At 32.6% G+C, this 22,820-nt stretch overlaps 1 protein-coding gene across 2 annotated transcripts in view; it reads left to right on the plus strand.

The window, feature by feature from the left end:
* The first annotated feature begins 5,284 nt into the window (after positions 1-5,284).
* LOC139491851 (IgGFc-binding protein-like) overlaps positions 5,285-22,820 on the plus strand; it is a 64,167-nt gene continuing 46,631 nt past the window's right edge. For both annotated transcript variants that reach the window (XM_071279753.1, XM_071279752.1), the window contains exons 1-9: positions 5,285-5,345; positions 9,643-9,687; positions 11,754-11,830; positions 14,535-14,606; positions 16,972-17,068; positions 17,489-17,583; positions 17,933-18,001; positions 19,809-20,010; positions 20,182-20,295. In XM_071279753.1, coding sequence (XP_071135854.1) covers positions 5,333-5,345; positions 9,643-9,687; positions 11,754-11,830; positions 14,535-14,606; positions 16,972-17,068; positions 17,489-17,583; positions 17,933-18,001; positions 19,809-20,010; positions 20,182-20,295 — 784 coding nt within the window. In that variant the 5' untranslated portion in view covers positions 5,285-5,332. The remainder of the gene's footprint in view (positions 5,346-9,642; positions 9,688-11,753; positions 11,831-14,534; positions 14,607-16,971; positions 17,069-17,488; positions 17,584-17,932; positions 18,002-19,808; positions 20,011-20,181; positions 20,296-22,820) is intronic.

The raw sequence follows: 22,820 nt of genomic DNA on the forward strand, positions 1-22,820 counted from the left end.
TAGATAGAGATAAACTGTAAACAGCAATAATGTTCAGCAAAGTAAGATCAAATAAGTCAACATGACCAAAATGGTCAGTTGACCCCTTAAGGAGTTATTGCCATTTATAGTAATTTTTACCAATTTTTCATAAATTTTTGTAATCTTTTACAAAAATCTTCTCCTTTGAAACCAAATTTATTTCACAATCATTATTAGGGTTTCTAGTTTAAAAAATGAGTGCGGTGACCCAGCTAACCAATCAAGATAGCCACCATGGCTAAAAATAGAACATAGGGGTAACATGTAGATTTTGGCTTATAACTCTGAAACAAAAGCATTTAGAGGAAATCCGACAGGGGTTCATTTGTTAATTTAGTCAATAACAACTGCCCTGAAATTTTCAGATGAATTTGACAACTGGTTGTTGGGTTGCTGCCCCCAATTGGTAATTTTTAAAGAAATTTTCGGTTTTTGGTTATTATCTTGAATACTATTATAGATAGAGACAAACTGTAAACAGCAATAATGTTCATAAAAGTAAGATCTTATAATAAGTCAAAATGACCACAATGGTCAGTTGACCCCATAAGGAGTTATTGCCCTTTATAGTAAATTTTAACAATTTTCATTCATTTGGTAATTTTTTTAAATTTTTACAAAATATTTTCCTCTGTATCTAAAGGGCCATGTCTATATAGATAGAGAAAACTGTAAATTGCAAGATTGTTCAGTAAAAGTAAGATCTACAAACGCATCACCATCACCAACACACAATTTTGTTATGAATCCATCTGTGTCCTTTGTTTAATATGCACATAGACTAAGGTGAGCGACTCAGGCTCTTTAGAGCCTCTAGTTTTTTTTTTTTTTTATTGATGAAGCAACTATTGAAGTGGTATGGTTGAAGAACGTACTCATTTATTAACGGCATCAAATTGAGCTTTGAGTAAGAGAGAAACCATTTTTGAGAAATACTAATTTCATTACTAATTCTATAGAAAGGAAGTTGGCTGTTTGTTGATGTCAACTTTTAAATGCACAGTTCTTTTACAAACTGCATACCTTTGCAGAGAATTTGAGGAATGCTAGAACGACTCGGACTGTGTAATAATTGAAATAGTTTAAACAAAACTACAAAGTCTAGAGAACTGGGTTCAATAGAAAGAGAAAAGTTTATTATGTTGATAATATATAGTTATCAAAAGTACCAGGATTATAATTTCATACGCCAGACGCGCGTTTCGTCTACATACGACTCATCAGTGACGCTCAGATCAAAAGTGTTCAAAAAGCCAAATAAATACAAAGTTGAAGAGCATTGAGGACCCACAATTCCAAAACGTTGTGCCAAATACGGCTAAGATAATCTATTACTGGGATAAGATAATCCTTAGTTTTTTGAAAAATTCAAAATTTTGTAACAGTAAATTTATAAAAAAAGACCATATAATTGACATTCATGTCAACACCGAAGTGCTGACTACTGGGCTTGTGATACCCTCGGGGACGAAACGTCCACCAGCAGTGGCATCGACCCAGTGGTGTAGATAGTTAGGTACCAGGATTATAATTTATTACGCCAGACGCGCGTTTCGTCTACATAAGACTCATCAGTGACGATCAGATCAAAATAGTTATAAAGCCAAACAAGTACAAAGTTGAAGAGCATTGAGGACCCAACATTCCAAAGCACATCAAATGATTAGATTTAAAAGCAGTATAATTATTTCTTTCAACAGCTGTATTGATGGTTAGAAACAAGATTATTTAAATAAGTTACATCAAATTCAATCCAGAACTGCATAATTCAACTTCAACAGGTTTATATTCTAAACAGTGTACCAGTTCTTTCAGTTTTATAGTAAATCTGATTTTCAGAAGCTAGGAACACTTAGCTTCTTAGTCTAACCAAAGATCCAAAAAGAAAAGACAATAGTTCTAATAATTGCACCAATGTCGCGAAGACAAAATTAGTATCCCCAGATATCGGTTCTGCTGATAGATATTCTAATAAAAATACTACGTCTTCCAGGTCTGCTTTCACAAATTCACAATCGAGTACACATATTTCGTTAAACTTGAATCGAGAAACATTTAATCTTGCGTTGAAATACGTCAAAGGGATATCCAGAAAGAGATTATGGTATTCATCAATACGAACAGCTGGTGTAAAGAACACACTATCAGTTGTTCTATACCAAAAGTAGCAGAATTCCTCATTTTTCTGTTAGGAAATGCAAACCTTATACTATAAATGCTTAGAGCCACCTATATCAAGGAATTGTATATTTAAATTTACATATTCCTTGCCTAGTAGCTATATCATTGATGAAGACTAGAAATGAATTTTCAAACAGCGTTGAAATATCTTTATTGCTAAAGAAATGATTTAATATGAATCCACTATATCGCCAGTTGGCTCCGAATTAGAGTTTACCACTAGTTTGGTTGACACGGCAAAACGTCATTTATAACCTCTGGATTCAGTTGATTTATAAATTTGTCTCTTAGCCTTTGCACCATCAAGTACAGCCAGTAAAGTTTATAGTTCATATTAAGATGATGGACATTTTGGTTTGAGAAAATGGAATTAAACTGTTAGCAAAAATGGAGTTCCTTGCAAGACACAAACATTGACTATAACCCTTTGGAAACATTATTCATGCCTTCATTTGATTCACATGCAACTGATTTTGCGGATTTTAAACGTTGTCCTTTTCGTGCGTTACTCCATAAAATCTCATGAGATGATGTGTTTCAATATTATTCAAGCTGTATAGATAAGGGTACTTGATTATACCATGTGTACTTTTGTCTGATTCGTTTAAGGTAATAAATTCATTTAAACATGTGTGATGGAATTAATGAATCGATAAAGTACCCTTAACATTAACTGTTGTGTGTTTCTGTGTATTGTTTTGTTTCTTTTATTCGGTAATTGTTTTGTCTGTCCACTTCTGTGTTGTCATTTTTATCCCTACTATTTATAATTTCAGCACATATATAATATAACAGTTCGAACTCTGTTATTTGGAATAAAATTTTGCCACAAGCCTTTCGCTGTTTTGACTAAAATACAGGTATTTTCCGATTATGCTTGATCATTGGATATACTTTAAGTCGTGATTGCTTAGTTTTAGTTTGTTTCGCAACCGAAACGGGATCATCACAAAAACAAAATACCATGAGTTGAGATAAGCATTCTTAATCGTTAAATTGAATCTAGAAGTTATTAACGTGCAAAAGGCCCTTGACAAGATAGTACAACTTTATGGTTCAAGTTTAAAACAAAATTTGTTGATCACATACGCAGTGAACTTTTATTTTCGAATTGTTTATTTTGGATCAATGTTGATAAAGCACGAATAAATATAGACGTACTTAAGGGTAAGAAAAATGTCAGTTACTTTAACCTTAAGGATCGACTAGGATATAGAAATATGGTTACCAAAACTTTTTTCAGTAATCAATTATCAGAACGTATAAAATAGACAGTATTTATGTAAACCCCAATTAGTTTTAACTAAATCTTACTGCGAACACTGAAATAAAAAGTACACACTAACAAAGTACGTCATTAAATAATGATTATATAAACAAACCAGTTGACCATTATAAAAAAAGTATTAATGAAAAAAACAACAACCCAACATACTTGAAATTGAAAATGTGCCGCACAATCCTATATTTTGACCTGAGAAAATGAATGGTAGTGCATATAAACTTTCTATTCTAGGCACAGGCACTCGTCTCAGAATATTTTTTTCCCTGTATACCTTTATTTTTTGTGTTATTAAAATTTGCTGTTACAAAATGTTAGAAATTATTATAAATTAAGGAATGTATCTCCTTCATGCAAAGCTCTGATTCCTTTCACGGATTTGGCTATACTTTTTGGACCTTTTGGATTATAGCTCTTCATCTTTCATATAAGCTTTGGATTTCAAATATTTTGGCCACGAGCATCACTGAAGAGACATGTATTGTCGAAATGCGCATCTGGTGCAGGAAAATTGGTACCGTTAATGTTATTATATAACACAATTGTACTTAACTCGAGATTTAGAAAAATGGCAGGCGGTGACGAAATTCCGTTATATGCCGATTTCTCGGCTGTCAACCACACTAAAACTTGTTGTTTCGTAAGTCTAATTTGATTTATCTTCACAATGGTATATAACACGCCTTCTTTTGTTGTCGGAATCATCCGTAGCAAACCTACCCAAGTATGTCAATCGTAACTATTTCGTCACCGCCTGACATTTTTCTAAATCTCGAGTTAAGTACCTTGTGTTATATAAAGGTATACATGGAAATAAAAATCTGAGACGAGAGCCTGTGATTTTAGGATCTATTTTTTTCTTCAAAATGTCATAGTGAAAGTGGTAGAGTAAAAGGACTTCCGATAGGGAATTGCATTGTCGATATTTGAGGTTAACAGTCGTTGGGACTTGAACCTACATTTCATTGCAGTAACAAAAAATCTGCGTCTAAAAACATATATCTTGGGTGTTTCCATCTTTTTTTTATTTGGTGTTTCTATAGATTAATTGGGAACTTGATGTTACATGGTAACTGAAGCTTGAAAACAGGGAAAACGGGTGAATTTTATCAACCCGACGAATTCTCGTATTAGGGCAATTGCACACTGTGTAATTAATAGTTGCTTTAAGGTTCATCTATGGCTAAAATGGCCGTATTTTCACCTCAAAATTTACTATGAGTACAGGCAAACCTGTGCATCTGGAAACGTTTTAAGGCATAGCATGCCCTAGATAAATAAAATTCAAATGCCTTGTATGATTTAGAAAATTCATAACTTAACTGGATTTTGCCGTACACTTTTTTTCGTCCCTGCAGAAGATGATAAAATTAACAAACAGTTGAGTTTACCTTGATATGGTCCACTCAGGTACACAGTTTAAATAACCAATTATTGTCATGTATCTATTGTCCATCTAATGTCCATGTCAATCAATACTGCTCACTTCAATTATTACCTGTGGGGAAGTTCTCAAACCTGTTTCCCAACTTAGTTTATTTTGGCACCTTCTCGAGGAATGAAGAAAAGTGCACGGCAAAATCCTGGTAAGTTTTTATTTTTCTAAAACATAAAACATATTTGAAATTATTTTATCTAGGGCATGCCAGGCCTGAAATTGTTTACAGATGCGCAGGTTTGTCTGTACTCATAGTAAATTTTGAGGTGAAAATACGGCCATTTTAGCCACAGGGTCCACATGAACCTTAATTGAATAAAATGGACATCGACCCATTTTTACACTTTCTATGTAGTTAGATTGTTGATATGTAAACGGCATTATAGATAAGATTAAGTTGAATGTAAGACATGTCGAGAATAGGTAAGAGTTAATGTCTAGAGCACTAAATTGTTTCTTTGATATATAACGAACATGGCTCTCTTTTTTGTTATCAATTTAACGAAAAAATGCCTTTTACAACTTTTTTTATATCACTTTAAAACGGTATATCAATATATCCCCGCTATAATATATACTTAACTATTACGATTTTGTTTACGTAAACAGCAAATTATTCGAACAGAGAAATACATAAAAATTTGAAACCTGTTAGTTTAAATTAAAGCATTTCAGTTTTATCAAGGGGTTACACAATAGGGCAGTCCGAAAATGATGTAAATTTTATCTGATATTACCTGCCTGTAGACATTTTCATTCCAACACTTCAAAACACGTTATCTTAATCTTTTGCACTAATACTTATATTATTCAAACATTTGACTGTTCTTTCCTTTACTCAAGTATTCCCTATTAGTGGAGCGGCGGAGAGGACAATTTTAGAAATTTAAATTACCTAAATACCTCATGGGATTTTAATAGCTCATTGGAAAGCTGAAATCCGATACTTTTTGAAAATATGTGTCGTCAATATCAAATCTGGTACAATAATATCGAAAATCAAGGTCAAAGGTCATCACTTAAAAAATCCTACTTTCAACTAGAGAAACAATACCATTGATATTTTTCAAAATTAATAATCTATTCAATAAATTATACGAGTAGTATTATGTAGAAAAACGTTAGTTCATACAAAATCTTTTTCATATTTGCACATGACGTCAGAACAACGTTTTATTTAACTTTTTTAAAGGTAGTCCATGGTACATACAAATTTTAATGCCTAATGGAAAACAGGAACATATTAACATTGATAATTGACATCGACAAATAGCATTTCTTGAATACTTTAATAGAAAAGTTTTCAAAAATTATCTGAAATTCATAGCTATTAAATCAAACCAAATATGCAGCCATGAAAAAATTCGTTTCAGTTTTCAAGGATTCGACGTGTCACTGAGTTTTCTTAAAATGAATTCAAACTATCTCAATACAAGATACCTTTTTATTTAATATAGTTAATGGAGTTTGATATATTACTCAATTAGTGCAAGCGTGTTGTAGAACAAATTCCTAAAATTGAGACACGACCGTTATGGTATCTATGATGAGTTTATTTTCATACCAAATGAAACGTCGAAAACATTATAGCAAATTAAAATAAAGTTAACAAATATTACAAGAACTATTTTCATGGTATTTCATTACAACTACCTACATTTTGACAAAAAACATAAATCAGTGCAAGGAAGACCCTGCTTCTTGCAAACACGTGCTGCCTAGCATGTTTTTCCCCTTACATGAACTAATTAGATCTTGTAGAAAGTCCGATGCCATTTGTCCCTCAAAGAAAACTGGCTCTAACGTGTCATGTTGCGCAGTTTTCCAACAAAGGCACATGGGGAGCCATTACTTCGGTTGGCTAGATTTGCCGACAACCAAACTGTGCTTTGCCACATTGTACGTAGTACGTGATGCTTAAATACGAATTCACATGCCGAAAGCTTTTCGGTTGAATTGTTTTACACTGTCTTATCGGGGCCTTTTATAGCTGACTGCGGTATGGCCATTTGGGCTTTGCTCATTTTTGAATGGCATTATGCCGTAAGGTGACCTAAGGCTACATGATTACATGAACGACCGGCATAATAAGACTTTAAATGGAGTAATTATGTTATTATAATTTGACACCAGGCACTCTGCAAGAGTAGCACATTTTCTCCGAATGTCATGCGAAATATTCATTGATACTGAAGAAAATTTTCAAAAGACTTTGTCAAGAGACAAATAACAAAACTTATCAAATAGGTTGACAACATTGCTTCTGACATTTCCAACGATATGCATTTGTACTTGGTTATTTGCACGATAATAATTCCAAGATATATAAACATTTTCCATTTTTGTCATAAAATTGACGCTGCTTCATAAAGTATATGCATACCGATTTGTCGTTGGTTTTAGTGGAGCTACATGTACTTAAGTCGGCTTTTATCTCAACCATTTTTAATTATACTTTGATGTTATTCGCTGTCTTAACAGCGTCTCCAATGAAAATATCGCTAGCAAATACAATGCTAGATTTATATTGTCCTTGTTGAGCAAAAAAGGCAATGGCATCCCTGTAGTACCTCTCAAGTTTAGCCTTATGTTTAGAGAAATTACAGTATGTCTTACTTATTTTATCGGGAAAAAAAGACTAATACCTTGTCAAAAGTGATGATTAAACAAGAGACTTTTTGTCAAGAATAAGGTCTTTTTTTGGCATCTAGCGGGACCCCTTTTAAACGAGATTGTTAAATTGTCCATGTGATTGAATATAAAAACAAATCAAACACACCTGAAAACCAAACGAACACTAAAATGAAATTCACTTTCCCAGTTCAATTCAACAAAAACGAGTATACAACAATACCAAACAAAATAAATTAATCACAAGGCTTTGAAAATTATAAAATGAACAAGAAATATGCCTAAAAATGACTACAAATGACCTTCGCTAAATCGCTGAATGTGTGACTACAACTAGAAACCACAACAATGTCGGTAAATCTGTGACAAATATTCGGACTTGAAATCTGGATAAAAAGCAGATATTTAGTCAAATATTTATATTTTTAGGAATTAACTTCAAAAAGTAAATCGGGTCGATTGAAGTATTATACAGCGGCTTCATTGTTGTGCCTTTAAAATTTACCTATATTGCACGTGCAAATAATGCTAGATGAAAACCGATGATTTTTACAGTGGTATTTTCAACCATTTTCACACAGGCACTTGTTTCTGTCAATATGGGGTTTACTATCCATACCAGTACAAAAAAAAACACAAGGTAGCTAACGGGAATTTTCAATGTGTTCGCTTCAACCAATATTTTATTACTTTCCCTTGCCCCTTTCACGAATAAAAGTACACCAGTCTTTCGGTAATTGATTTATCTTTACAATGAAATAACTCTCAAGTACCTTGAGAATACCCCTCAAACAGTATAACATACTTGAGATGAGAATTATTGACCTTTTTCCAGACCATTGAATTTGGAAGGACTAAACTTCCGGTTTACTTAGGAAGTTAATAAAACTGTGCAATCCCATTGGTCACATTTTTCTAGTTTCTGGTAACTAGTATAAATAAACAGGTAACCAGATGGATTCGATTAATCAGATTGCTGTGTTATATTAACTTTCTAAGAGATTGAAAATTCCCGTTAGCTACCTTGTGTTTTTTTTGTACTGGTATGGATAGTAAACCCCATATTGACAGAAACAAGTGCCTGTGCATTTTCAGATGCATTAAGCATTAAATTTAGGACTATTTGGAAATGCCCTTACATTGTATGAAGTTCACGAATAACTTTATTTACTAATTTCATTCAAAAATTATTTTTTAGAACGGGTTTGTTGTGAAATTTGACTACCGAATCGGCAGTGGGGTATTCGATGCAAGTTGGGTAACGTCAGTAAAGGCTATTTTCAACGTCATATGTACCACATTTGATATTGACGACAAATATTTTTCTAAAGCTGAATAATCGATAAACATTTTATGACCTTACAATTCCATGAGGTATTTAGGTAATTTAAAATCGTTAACTAAGCGACTTTTTCAACATTCGCCGCTCCACTATATTCCAAACTATAAGAAGACAGAAGACTAAACGATTGGTCAATGCAAATGGTCAAAGTATCTGTCTTTGGGAGGAATAAATCGTACTTAGTAAAATTTACCATGAATTAAACTAATTCTTTTAAACTGACATGATTAAAATGCTTGATTTTTTTTTATTGATAGCATATTCGTTAAGTTTCAGCTTCTTAGCAGTATTAAAAAGAAGCGTCCGGCAATGTAGTTCTAAGATTTCCTCTCACTAGTTGACGAAAATCTATACAAGCGAAATAAAGCATGCAAAAATGTATCTATTTATCGAAAAGTACTTAGTAGTTAAGTTGGAATATCTATTTTACTACTGATGACTGATATGCTCCGATTGTAAAACCACAGGATTTGCCCCTTTTTTCCTGGAATATGATCTACCGAAATAAACTCTCCCGGATCACCTGAGATAAACTCCTGTTTATGGAGTGGTTTAAGTTGCTCAGTTTTAGAGTTTTCTATGTTGTGTGTTGTATTTTATTGTTTACCGTTTAGTCGTTTTTATCATTTTTATATGAAATTGTCAGTATGTTTTCGACTTGTGATATCAATTTTGTATAATATCTATCGCTTAATTTTTATGTATAGTTCTTATTTAAACGTTACGTTATTATGTATTTTCGTCTAGGTTTATTCCTACTTTATGGAAGCTTATTATTAAAGAATTCCTCTGGTAAGTGAACATATCAACTAATTGATTTGTCTGTATATAAGTTTAGTTTTTGTTGTACTTGTTGCCAATCTGATGAATCAAGTATTTTCAATAGATTTTCTGTTAGTTCTATTTGTGCTTTTATAACACTGCCATAAGTTTCATGAAGGTAAGCATGAATTAGTTAAACCTATCACATTCTTATGCATATCAAAAAATAGGAGCAAACTATTCAGAGGTTGACATTGATTTTCTCGTGTTGAATTGTAATTGTATCACTATGAGGGGGAGGACAGGGGTAAGGGAGACAGGGAGAAAGGGGGTAGGAGAAAGGAGAAAGGGGATGGGAGAAAGGAGAAAGGGGGTAGGAGAAAGGAGAGGAAGGCTGGGAGAAAGGAGAAAAAGTTGGAGAAAGGAGAAAAAATAAAATATCTCTCCTCTTAAATTTTTTTCTAATATTTCAAGAAAAAATATCTCAAAAGGAGATGTTTTATTCTAATGGGAGAAAGGAGAATGGGGGTAGGAGAAAGGAGAAGAGGGGTGGGAGAAGGGAGAAGGGTACCCCCCTGTCCTCCCCCTCCACTATCTGTCATGTCTGACAATATGACATGGGTTTTGCTAATGTTTGAAGTTTTTTTGGTGACCCACCAATGCTTAAATCAAATTGTTTTACTCTGGCGGAAAGTTTCGTCATTGCCAAATAAACAACATTTCCTTACCTTGGTATAGTAAAAATATTTCTTCAATGATTACATGTTTCTTAACGAATAACACATTGCTTTGAATATCCGTCTTACAACAATAGACCGGGAACGTAAATTATGTTAATAAAGGACACTCGTACCATCCGCCAAATACTAGTAGCCAGTTTCGGATTATATACATGACTTAAATGATGAGGTCAGCGCTGATTCCGTTCATATCATAATGTAATTGTGCTGAATATGAGAGTTCAGGTAAAGTTGGCAATGAGTTAAACTGTATTTTCTATTATGCATGTTAAAGCTCTTTTTCGTATCCATATCTCTGCTCTTAAATAGTTCCTGTTCCTGTCGTCAAAACCAAAAAAGCTTGTCATCAAAATTACAAACAATGAACTAATTATCAAAATGCTGAATTGAAATCCACATACACAATCTAGCGAGATAGTAGAATGCATCAAATATCTTAAAATGTTTGCTTCAAATGAGTAGAACCTGTGATAATTCATTTGTTAAATTATATCGTTATTTCAAGGGCTTTGATATTAAGTATTGGGTTCTTATCATCTGTCTGCTGACCCATAGTTGATACAGTCCTTGGATGAAGTAAACTTTCCACTAACCCCATACACCATTTCACCATACACCATTACACCATACAACATTACACCATACACCGTTACACCATACACCATTACACCGTACACGTTACACCTTTGCACCATACACCTTACACATTACACCATACACCGTTACACCATACACCATTACACCATACACCTTGTACCATTACACCATACACGTTACACCTTTGCACCATACACCATACACCATTACACCATACACCACAACACCATTCACCATACACCATGTGCCAATACACCAAACACGAACACCTTAGGAACATACACCTAACAATTCTATCTACAGTACACTATTCGAAATTACCCAAAATGCTATCTAATTTCATAGAAATCGTGCGACTACAACATTATTTATTTATTTATTTATTTAAAAAAAAAAATTTGATCCCAATATTGTAAATTATTGTTTAGATTAAAAATCAGTTCTTATCAGTATTTTGCGTAGTTTTATTTTTGATAACCATATTTATATTACACATTACACAATCACACCATTCCTCATACATTTGACTATACACCATAGCACCATAAACCTTCTACCATTGCACCATATGCCATACACCATTACACCATACACATTTTGTTGGAAGTTTACACCATCAGAGGGCTGTATCATCTACGTCATTAAATATCTAGTTGACATTTATCTCAATGACAATGATACCACATCCTCTGAAATGTATACTTCTGCAAGCGCTTGAACTTCTATGAAAAATATATTGTTCTACTAATCTACTTTCAGCGTTAACTTGCTTCAATTGTCCAGGAATTCGACATCCGAGGTTTTGCGAATATGTAAAAGACTGTTTAGATGGACAGGTAGGCAAATTGTAATCTTTCTGTTACTTATAATTTACGCTTTTGTTTAATGACTTGGAAGTAATATAACATTATTCGCCACATACTGCCGGTTATATGAGCGTTTGAACATTCATTTATAATTTTTTGCCCATATATTATTTTCCTTCTTTATTTTGGCACCATTCTAAATGCGATTTGAGAACTTGGAGTCTCGTAAGTTGGATCTTCATCATGATCTATTCTACTGACTTTGCTTGCAGAAGAATTAAATATAAATGTGTTAGCTTCAATTGTGTCGATTTCTTTTACTCGGATATATTTAGAATACTGAAAACCACCGCAAAGGGATTTCCAATAAGGGGAGGGAATGTTTCAAAAAGTCTTGAATTCACAAAGGATACCGTCTACGAATCAATACTGACACCAAAACGTCAGATAGTATTTATACAAGTCGGTTTATAAGCGTTTAGTTGCTAGTCTGCTGCTTCAGGTTGAAATTGTTAAAACAAATAAGATAATAAAAGGTTTTTTTTCTTTTCCACCGAGGCAACTGCCTCGGTTGCCTCTATGTAAGCTACGCCCTTGATGGCATGTATGGTCTGGAATATAGTTTGGAGATGAGTGAGGTTTTGGCAATTATAAGGTTATTAGGCTATACCCCATTTACAAAGTCAGGCTAAATCATTGTAAATCATATACATGTACATGTACATTTTAGACACATTTTGCCAATTTCCCTTTCTTTGTGTGTGATCATGGTAATGGTCAACTCCCACAAGGTTTTAAGAGGTACATGTATTACTTGTTTTGAGATGAAACATAGAAAATGGAGGGGTTAGGTAATGATTTACAATGTATAAATCATTTGTTTTAGTTCACTGTATGTAACAAAAAAGTTACATCATTATTATTAGATATTTTACTGGACTAAAATATCATTTTAAATTAAATTAAGTTAGTATTACTATTACTTATTATTACTCCATGATCTAGGGATCTTTCTGTTTTGGTCATGCCTGGATACTCCTGTTATTGCTCTCGGTAATTCATTGCTCTCCCTTTTCACAGTGGATAGAGTGTGTATACACTGTTTTCTCTGATTTATTCCGATAAACAGGACATACAGTCAAAAGAAAGTCAAGTGAAAAGCCACACATGGCCCAACGAAACACACAAAATGTCCTTAGAAGTTATCAAGTTATGTTATGCTTCATTGCTTGCTCATGCAGTCATGGACATTGATAATGATTTTCTATGTAATCTTGGTACTTCTATACAATGTATGAGTTGCAGTCTTATTGTCCGACTAGCTGGTCTTCGTTGGAATGTCTTTGATTATGATACAGTCCTGACAAATTGAAAACTACAACAACAGGAATTCTCGAGCTTCGTCACTGGCATCGAACTCGGTAGCATGGTAGACACATGACATGCCACTGGCACTGGAAAAGTTGTGAAAGGACTCGCCTTTGTCTAAAAAAGTTCTAAAATATTTCCACATCATGCACAGTATCTTCTTAAAGGAGATATGGATTCCCGTTACAGTTAAAACGGAATAAAACTGTGTTATGTCAAATGAAACACAGCAGATGCAAAATCTTTGCAAACAGGAAATGAGTAACTGTAAACATTGCAGTTCAGGGGTGAATTCAGAAAATATAGTCTTTATACTATTTATTCCTTTTTATTAAATATGAACCACTCTGTATTTTCATAAAAAGAAAGAAAATGATACAGGAATGTTTTAATTCTATTAACATATGAACTTTGGATGTTTTTCAGTCACATAACAACTGTTGTTATGTAAGAGAAAGTAATGTTTCTTAGAATGAGTTATCTCCCTTAGACCATTTTGAATAAAAAAGAAATCAAATTTACTTAAAATCAGTACTAGGCTACATATTTTATTTTTTGATATTTTTTAAAGAAAATTATTCTTTTTAGTTTACATATAAACATTTTCCTTAAAACATCCGGTCTTAGGAGAAAATAGTGAAATTCTTATACTGGAATAAGTGGGGAAAGTTCATATTTTCCCAATATTCAATATAGCACCAAAAAAAATATACTGTGTTTAATGGTTTAATATTACAAATTTAGTTCTTACTTTACAAGACCTTTCAACACAAAAAGTATTGTTGATTTCTGTGATACAGTGTGTATCACTATTTCATCATTTTGCATGATTCTTAGCCAGACTGCTAAAGTAATCAATATGACCTAATCATTAGTACTGATCTATTCCTAACCACGATTTATTGGCTTTACTGTATAAAAGAGGGACGAAAGATACCAAAAGGACAGTCAAACTCATAAATCTAAACAAACTGACAACGCCATGGCTAAAAATGAATAAGACAAACAGAAAAACAATAGTACACATGACACAACATAGAATTGTGGTTGCAAATGACGAGTAATGCAAGTAAAACAGGAGATGGTTACTCTTCAAACGCACTTGTAGAGTGATATGCGAAATGCTTTTCTAAACATTCCTAGATATTTGAACCCAATATGGTGCACACTCTCGAAGCCTAGTCCAATTAGTAGTATATCTATCTGCAGTAATGACACTAATATTTCGACGACTTAACATAAAAAAAAAATCAAAATTAAAAGTTTTAACTGTAGTTGTTTATGTTATTTGAATGCATAAATTATTTTACTGTGAACAATGAATATGTCAAATAACTTTCAAAGTCAACTTTATATTTCTTATTAGGTTTGTGGACTTGAACGTCAAGTGGAAAGCAATGGAGCAGTGATTTTCAGCCTTGGATGTTTATCTCAAAACGTATGTGTAAAGTAATTATTTATTATATTTTTGATTTACAGATTATGTATGATAAAGGAAGCTGATTAATCTATTAGCCGATGTTGATAAATGCATAATATACCGGTATTGCACTATTATAATGGTTTTTTTTTCGTGCAATCAAACCTTTAACTTGTTTTTACTAATGTGCTTCCTTTTGATTTCAAGTTTTAAGAAATGAATTTCTAAAGAGTGAATACGACCTTTTATTATTTTTTGATTAATTTCCGAATGTTTTACATCGGTTTTAAATGTCGTATGGAGTCGCATGATACCAAAGGGACATTCAAACGCATAGGTCGAAAATAAACTGATTAAGCTCTCGCAAAAACAAAAAGACCAAAAGACAAAGAACAGTAAATAAAAAACAAAATTAGAAACTAAAGACTGAACAATATGACTCCCATAAAATCTAACCAACACTTGGGTGATCTCAGTTTTAGTTTTAGTTTTGTATCACTTTTATTTAAATTAGTTGATCAGATGTTGTGATGAAAAACCATACATTCCAAACATTTATAGATTTAATCCTGTTATTCATTTCATAACTTATTATTGAAACAAAATGTAAACTGTTGGTATGTAATGCAACACAAATTCATATTAAAGTCATTTGAAACGAGTGACTGGTGCAAAACAAAGTTTATCCAATTCTTGAACCAATGCATGTATATATCTTAAGTAAAGGCAACAGTAGTATACCCTGTTCAAAATTCATAAATCGATAGAGAAGAAACAAATCCGGGTTACAAACTAAAACTGAGGAAAACGTATCAAATATAAGAGAACTACGACACAACAGAGACACAACGCCGAAATATAAAACACACAGAAACGAACTATAATGTAACAATGGCCATTTTCCTGACTTGGTACAGGGCATTTTATGAAAAAATGGTGGACTGAACCTGGTTTTGTGGCATGCCAAACCTCCTGCTTTAATTGCAGTGTTTATAACATTAAAATGACAACATTACACGACAGGGCTACAATAAATAAATGGGAGAAAATATTGGACCGAGAAACAAACGAATAAAAGCCGTCAAAAGGTAACAAGTTAAAAAAATATTTTATACGTCAGACGGGCGCTACGTCCACACAAAACTATGCTCAGATGAAAAAAGTTCGAAAGCCATAGCAACTACAAATTTGAAGATCACCGAGGACCAAAAGTTCCAAAAAGTTGTGAGGCCAGGGTTATCCGCCTGGGACAAAAACATCATTATTATCAAGAATAATACATCGTTTTGCAAACAGAAAACTTAGTCTTCTGTGCACGATTTTATCATTTTTTACGCAAATATATCGTATAATCGTCAGTTTGTTTCCTCTCTGTCTGTTATGAATTAACAAATATGGCAGCTCATTAAATGCCGTGTTTTGACTCTGAAGTTTACCGATTGTCACCTTAAAGTAAGCAATAAAAAACATGGATATTGAGCACGTGTTTAAAATGTACAATTAGATAATAGTTTATTTCAGTGGCATTTTCACTGGATTTTTACGAGAAGGGTCACGTTAAGGTCATTTTGCACTCGAAAAATATGTCGGCGAATTGCTTCCTGGAAGCAAACAATTACAAAAAAGTAAACTTCTTCTTAATGTGGACAAATTAAAATAAAATTGAGAATGTTAAAATAAAATTGAGAATGGAAATGGGGAATGTGTCAAAGAGACAACAACCCGACCAAATAAAAAACAACAGCAGAGGGTCACCAACAGGTCTTCAATGTAGCGAGAAATTCAAGCACCCGGAGGCGTCCTTCAGCTGGCCCCTAAACAAATATATACTAGTCCAGTGATAATGAACGCCATACTAATTTCCAAATTGTACACAAGAAACTAAAATTAAAATAATACAAGACTAACAAAGGCCAGAGGCTCCTGACTTGGGACAGGCGCAAAAATGCGGCGGGGTTAAACATGTTTGTGAGATCTCAACCCTCCCCCTATACCTCTAACCAATGTAGAAAAGTAAAGAATGTTCTTCAGTAAAAAGTATATGTACATAAGTTTAATAATGGAAACTATCCATTTTGTTATAAAAAAACATATGCATAATTTTTTTTAATTTGAGGTTTCATATGACTTTAAGATTTTAGAGTAAACAAATAAACGCTATGAAAAGCTCAACTTATCTGTCCATAGAATGTGTCAAGTTTTAAATCGTAATAAATCGTGAACAATGCGCAAAAGTATTAAACAATTACAAGATCTGCAATCGATAACTTTTCCTTTGAAAACCTTCAAGCATTTCTATATGACATATTATATCTGTAGAACAATAATATAAGTAGATTCATAAGCAGTTTCAATTTTTCATCTTTAATCAATCTCTTAACAGACCTGCAACACCAACCCTTCAACAATTGATGGGAGACAGAAATGTTTTCACTGTTGCTCTACAGACTTATGCAATATCGATGGATGTGGAGAACCTGGTATTTAAATGAATTAGTACAATTTATATAAAAAAAGATACATTTATATCAGTATCTATGGTGAGCTATAGGCGATAGCTGTGACAAGACAATGATAAATGACATTCAGTAACGTACATATTAAGAATAATTGCAACTGCTTTCAAAAATAAAAAAATAGCGCAATTCAAATGTTTCACATAAGAACATAGGAACAATTTAAGGTGAATAAGACCTTGGAAGTAGTTGGTTCAAATCGCAATGCCGACTGTCAATTGAGAGGAAAACAAACATTTTTCGTGATACAATATGAAAAAAACCAACATCCAATAAAATTATGTGTTCACATATTGTAGGTTAAAGAGATATTTTGTCATACCTAGAGCATGTTGATATAGGATTGTCACTGTTATAGTATACGTTTTCTGTTTTCTGTTGTAGGTTTAAGCATGGTCAATGACAAAGTGTGTTACAGTTGTCTTGGTTTACTTGATCCGAATGCTTGCCGGTCGGTTTCCTTTTGTGCAGAATCCGAGGTATCTTATTGAAATTATGTGCTGATTTTAAAACTTTAGGAAAGACTTATTTCCAAGGACTGAACATTATCTTTTAATAATTATTTAAAGAATAGTTTTGTTGAGGAGTTAATCGGATTATTTAATAAGCTAATATATAAGAAGACGTACACGACATAAACAGATGTATGATGCAATAAATGTAAATTCATAAAAAAGTTAGGCTGGAAACCTGTTAATTTCATTTAGTCAGGAATCGCTATGCTTTCTTATTATTTTTTTCTAATAAAAATCTCCGATGTAAAAATGGCTAGCAGGTTTATCAACACAAGTTAATCTTTCATCATTCTATTTTATTTTTTTGTCACAGCTGTGTTACCTTGAAGAAAAAACACACTTTGGTGAAAAGTTCTACCAAAGTGGATGCAGGGAAAAGCACGTAAGACTTAGTTCTTTTTCTAGTTATAGTTGAATACCTCTCTCAAATCAAAGATCAAATAAAACATGTTAACCTTTTGAAGGATATAAACCCAACTGTAGGGTAGGTTTTTTTCAAAGTTGAAATGTGTGTGTGTGTGTGATTTACTCTGGTTTCCACAATGTAATCTGATTCAGGCTCAAAGTATCGTATACATATTTAAGCTAGGCTTGAATACCCCAAATCAGGGAAACTATGAAATGAAAAGAAAGTTCAATTCAATTTGGCTTAAGTACTATTTCCCACAGCTTTTCCGTATTCACAGTTTTTTTACTTTACACTTTAACTTAATAATTTAAGGTAACCAAACACAGTGCTGTAGTTAATGTTAATAAGAATCATTTAATTTGCCGTATGATTATTAAAGTCATCGACATATATTCATTCAGACTATACATGTCTGTTTAGTTATACTAATATCTTTACGAACTATATTTCTGTTTGTAATAAGAACCCCCTGTGCTCTTAAGTCACTATGCAAATCAGGGTTGACTGCATACTATGCATATAGTAATTAGAACATATATTAAAGTTCGAATATTCTCTCAAGTTCTGATATTAAACAGATAAAAACAAGGGAAAATTCGTAGAAATCAGATGAACCTTGAATTGACACCAGTGGTGTCGACAAGGTAAGCATCGCTTGCTATGAACTCATCATTCGCTAAACAATTCAAAGATCAAAACCAATAGTGCATTTCAATGAAAGGAAACCAAAATATAATTGTGTGGTATCGGTAGTAATGCATTGGTTGCAATGAACTACATAGATTTCCCAGTGAAATAAAACTGATGATATCACATGTGAAATAAACGTGGTTATTTCACTACTCTAACGTCATACATCAATAGGCGTTGTCAAGACGTCGATAACGTCGGATCAAAACAAATTGTGAATTCTTAGAAATAGATATAGATCGTTACATTTTTCTAATTTAATTTTATTACAAAAAGCCATTTTCCAAAGTAATAAAAAAAAAAAAAAACTAATCAAAGAATTCAAATAACGAAAAAATTTCAACTCTTGACCGAACAACACTCCTAATATACTCATGCGCTATGCGCATTCTTGAATTAATGTGTTGTTCTGTCACTCGTTAAATATTGTTCTCTATTTGAAATCCTCGGTTAGTTATCTTATAATTATAAACGATGTTTGTATATAATTGTATATTATGCCCAGTGACACTATCAATATAGATACAATATAGCAGGGTCAAGAAAATGCGAAAATAGTATATGTATTCCATCCTCCTATAAATGATGGTTGTATGTTTGATTATGTTATTTTGTGTTAATGTTGGTAATTTATTTTAGGAGTTAATTTTAGATTTTTCTTTCAATCTGACTTTAAGTTTGAGGAAAACATTGTCAAAACGTATTAAAGGTTGCTATATCAGTTTAGTGTATGAAGAGTGACACAAAAGCATATTAACAAATCTGCATTTTTTAAACAGCATTTAGCGGAAGAAATATATTTCTAAAGATATGTCTAGGGTTAGGCGGCTTTAACATTCATGCACTGTATGAGCTTATAACAAAATTGAACTACAATCGTTGTAAAAGTTTGCCTTACAATCCATTTCTAATCTTTCAATTTTTACACGTTTTACAGAATATTTTTTTTTTATAGATGTCCGAATGGCTATTATGCAACAGAAATACTGGGTGTGATGAAATAGAATTAAACGCTATTTTAAAAAAAATAATACTTGCTTTATAGGATAATGTTTTCATATATACTATTACTCGTTTTTAATTGTAACAGATTTGTGAATCTCAGTTGATATCGTTTCCAATAATTGGGCGACGTGACCTTGTACTTAAGAGGTCTACTACACACATGTCATGCTGCGGTCAGAGTTTGTGTAACAATGACGGTTTTGGTTTTAAAAAGACAACGACTCCATTAAGCAAGTTATCAACCTCCAATGGCTTATCCACATTAGATACAACGACTAATTTACCAGGTAATTAAATGCAAGAATATTTGTCACTACCTTCTACTATCAAAATGAGAACTCTAAATATTTTATGAGAGGATGTGTTCATTGTTTGTTTATATTAGTACATATTCGTTTTATTCAATTATATCAAATCTAAGCTTTGCTTAAATAAAAATAAGTTTTACCTTTGTACAGATGTTTGTGTAATAAATCGCCCGTGTTACAACGGTGGAACATGCCAGTCTTTCAATGATAGTTACAGATGTAACTGTGCTGCGGGGTACCTCGGTAAACAGTGTGAATATTCAGGTATGATATACATCAACTAGTTTATTGAAACGTGTTATTATAGGATTAAGGTGGTACCTAACACTACAGGGAGATAACTTTGTAATTTCGGCAAAACGATTAATTACATTTTGTTATTAAGGGAATATTAAAAGAGGGACGAAAGATACCAGAGGGAGAGTCAAATTCATAAATCTAAAAAAAAACTGACAACGCCATGGCTAAAATTGGAAAAAAACAAACCGACAAACAATCTGCTCAATGATCAAAATTAGTATTTGTCAAACTGCTATATAACCAGTGTAATTTTTCTGACAAAATTCTTTGTCAAAATTTTATGAAAATTAAACGAGCCAAATTAATTTTAGTGAATATGTTAAGTACCATCTTAAACGCCTTTTGAAAGGAATTCATTGTTGTATAAACTCGAACAATTTACTCACAACCAAATAAAGGTCTGAAGGACTTTTATGATATGTTTGTGGGTGACTTGTTTCATTTTAAACACAAATGAATTCCTTTAAAAAGGCGTTACGTCCTGCTATTTTTTTTTTAGAATTGGAGATAAGGAATACATTTCCATAATCGTAACATATATCACACGTAAATTGTATATTTGTGTCATTGAATAGACCTGGTGCCTGAATATATATCATGGTTAGGATTGGGTTATTATCGCCGCCATCTTCTTTACTTTAGTTACGAAAAAAGTTAGGTCAACGTCGTCTATCAAAAAATATTTAACGTCACCAACAGTTACCGGAATTCCTCTCGAAAAATCATATCAACATTTTCCCTAATATGCAAATCATATAAAAATTATGAAAATTTAATTGGTATCACCATTCAAAATGTCATTACAGAACACACTATTTTGTCAGTTTCAAGTAGTTCAAGTTCTTGTGACATTGATTGTCTACATTTTCATGTAGAAATATTTCAGTAGCACCTACATATGTTTCTCGATTTAAAAAGTCTAAACGACATATTTTCATAAGAGATTTTACTGCTCACATTATATTAGAACTATTTCATCAGGGAATATTCATGGGAAAGCCGAAGTCCTCTTGTCGTCAGTTGGGGTTGACAACTCTTTGAAATATAAACTGATTCATGATATCTTTTGTGTTAGAACTTGCAAAACCTATCTGAAACATGTTTCATAGAATCCCGCCCAAACTAGTGCTACAGTCGTCTTAAAATATTCTGCTAGTGGATATTACATAAGTTAATTCGATTAATTAATTGACAACATTGGCAAGGAAGGGAAAATTATGGTGGGCATCATTAGTTGCATCCAATTTGTTGTCAGTAAAAGGTACATAAATAATATATGTGTCAATATAAAGGAAAATATCAAGATATCACGCAAACCTTGCAGTTTCTGTAATAACCAAGTTCACTGAAATGTATGACTCATTGATTGTTTGTTGCCTCTCGTTCATGCATGATACAGGATATAAAAGATGCAAACAATCAATTATATATATGTACTGGAGTGACAGACCATCATCAATTAATTTGAAAGAGAAACAAAAACACTTTTTCGCTTTGTCTTTTTGAAGCTTCTGTATTAATAGTGATTCAAATGAAAAACAAACATCCAATAGGAGTGCATACCTTTTACCTATTACTATATCAACTTTCTGTTGAGATGAAACTCAACAGAATGCATACGATAAAAAAAGTCCAGCATTTTGATGACCTAATTTTCTATGTATTCCTTGTAGGAATCAGTGTTTTTCACAAAGTAAGATTTTTCAAAGACTTAAGCAAGGAACTTGTATCTACATTTTTAATTTCTGTACAAAAGCACTGTTTAAAGAACATAAATAGTCGATTGTTCATATGAGCTTAGAGAATAGTAGTGCAGAGCGTAAACAATTATTAGGTTTTGATTTGTCAGCACAATTGTAAAGATTGTTATTTAAGATTTTTGAGTAGTTTTGAAGATATTTGTAATAAAATCCATATTCGAATAACACCACTAGTTGAATATATCTAATTACAATATTTGTGACGGCTATCTTTTAGGATAAAAAGGAATGACGATAAGGACTCGAGAAAGCTTCTTTGTCGAATATCTAGGCTATATATCGTTCTTTAAAAGGATTTATGTGAAGTTTAGGAAACCTATATACAAACGGGAGAGCTTGATCGTCCATTTCATGTTAATAGCGCAGGACAGAACCTCGGATTTGAGATTTTCTATAAGCCCATATTTGGTGAAAGATATATAGGGGTATTTGTTGGAGTCCCAAATTTGATGAGAATTCCAAGATCTTTAGTTATAGCAGAGAGAGTAAATAATTAACATCCTTGAACTTTTTGAAAAGGTGCGAAACCCGTGTTCTCATTCAAACTCATAGAAAAAAAACAAATGACGACGCCATGGCTACAAAAGAACAAAAAGCACCAAACAGACTAACAATAGTACACAAAGAAGATAGAAAAATAAAGTCTAAGAAACACGAACCCAACCAAAAATTAGGGATGATCTTAGGATAAGTATTGGAACAATGAACAACAGAATTTTGGGAATTTGA

The sequence above is a fragment of the Mytilus edulis genome, chromosome 10 (genome assembly GCF_963676685.1).
Source record: "Mytilus edulis chromosome 10, xbMytEdul2.2, whole genome shotgun sequence".
Taxonomy (NCBI): Eukaryota; Metazoa; Mollusca; class Bivalvia; order Mytilida; family Mytilidae; genus Mytilus; species Mytilus edulis.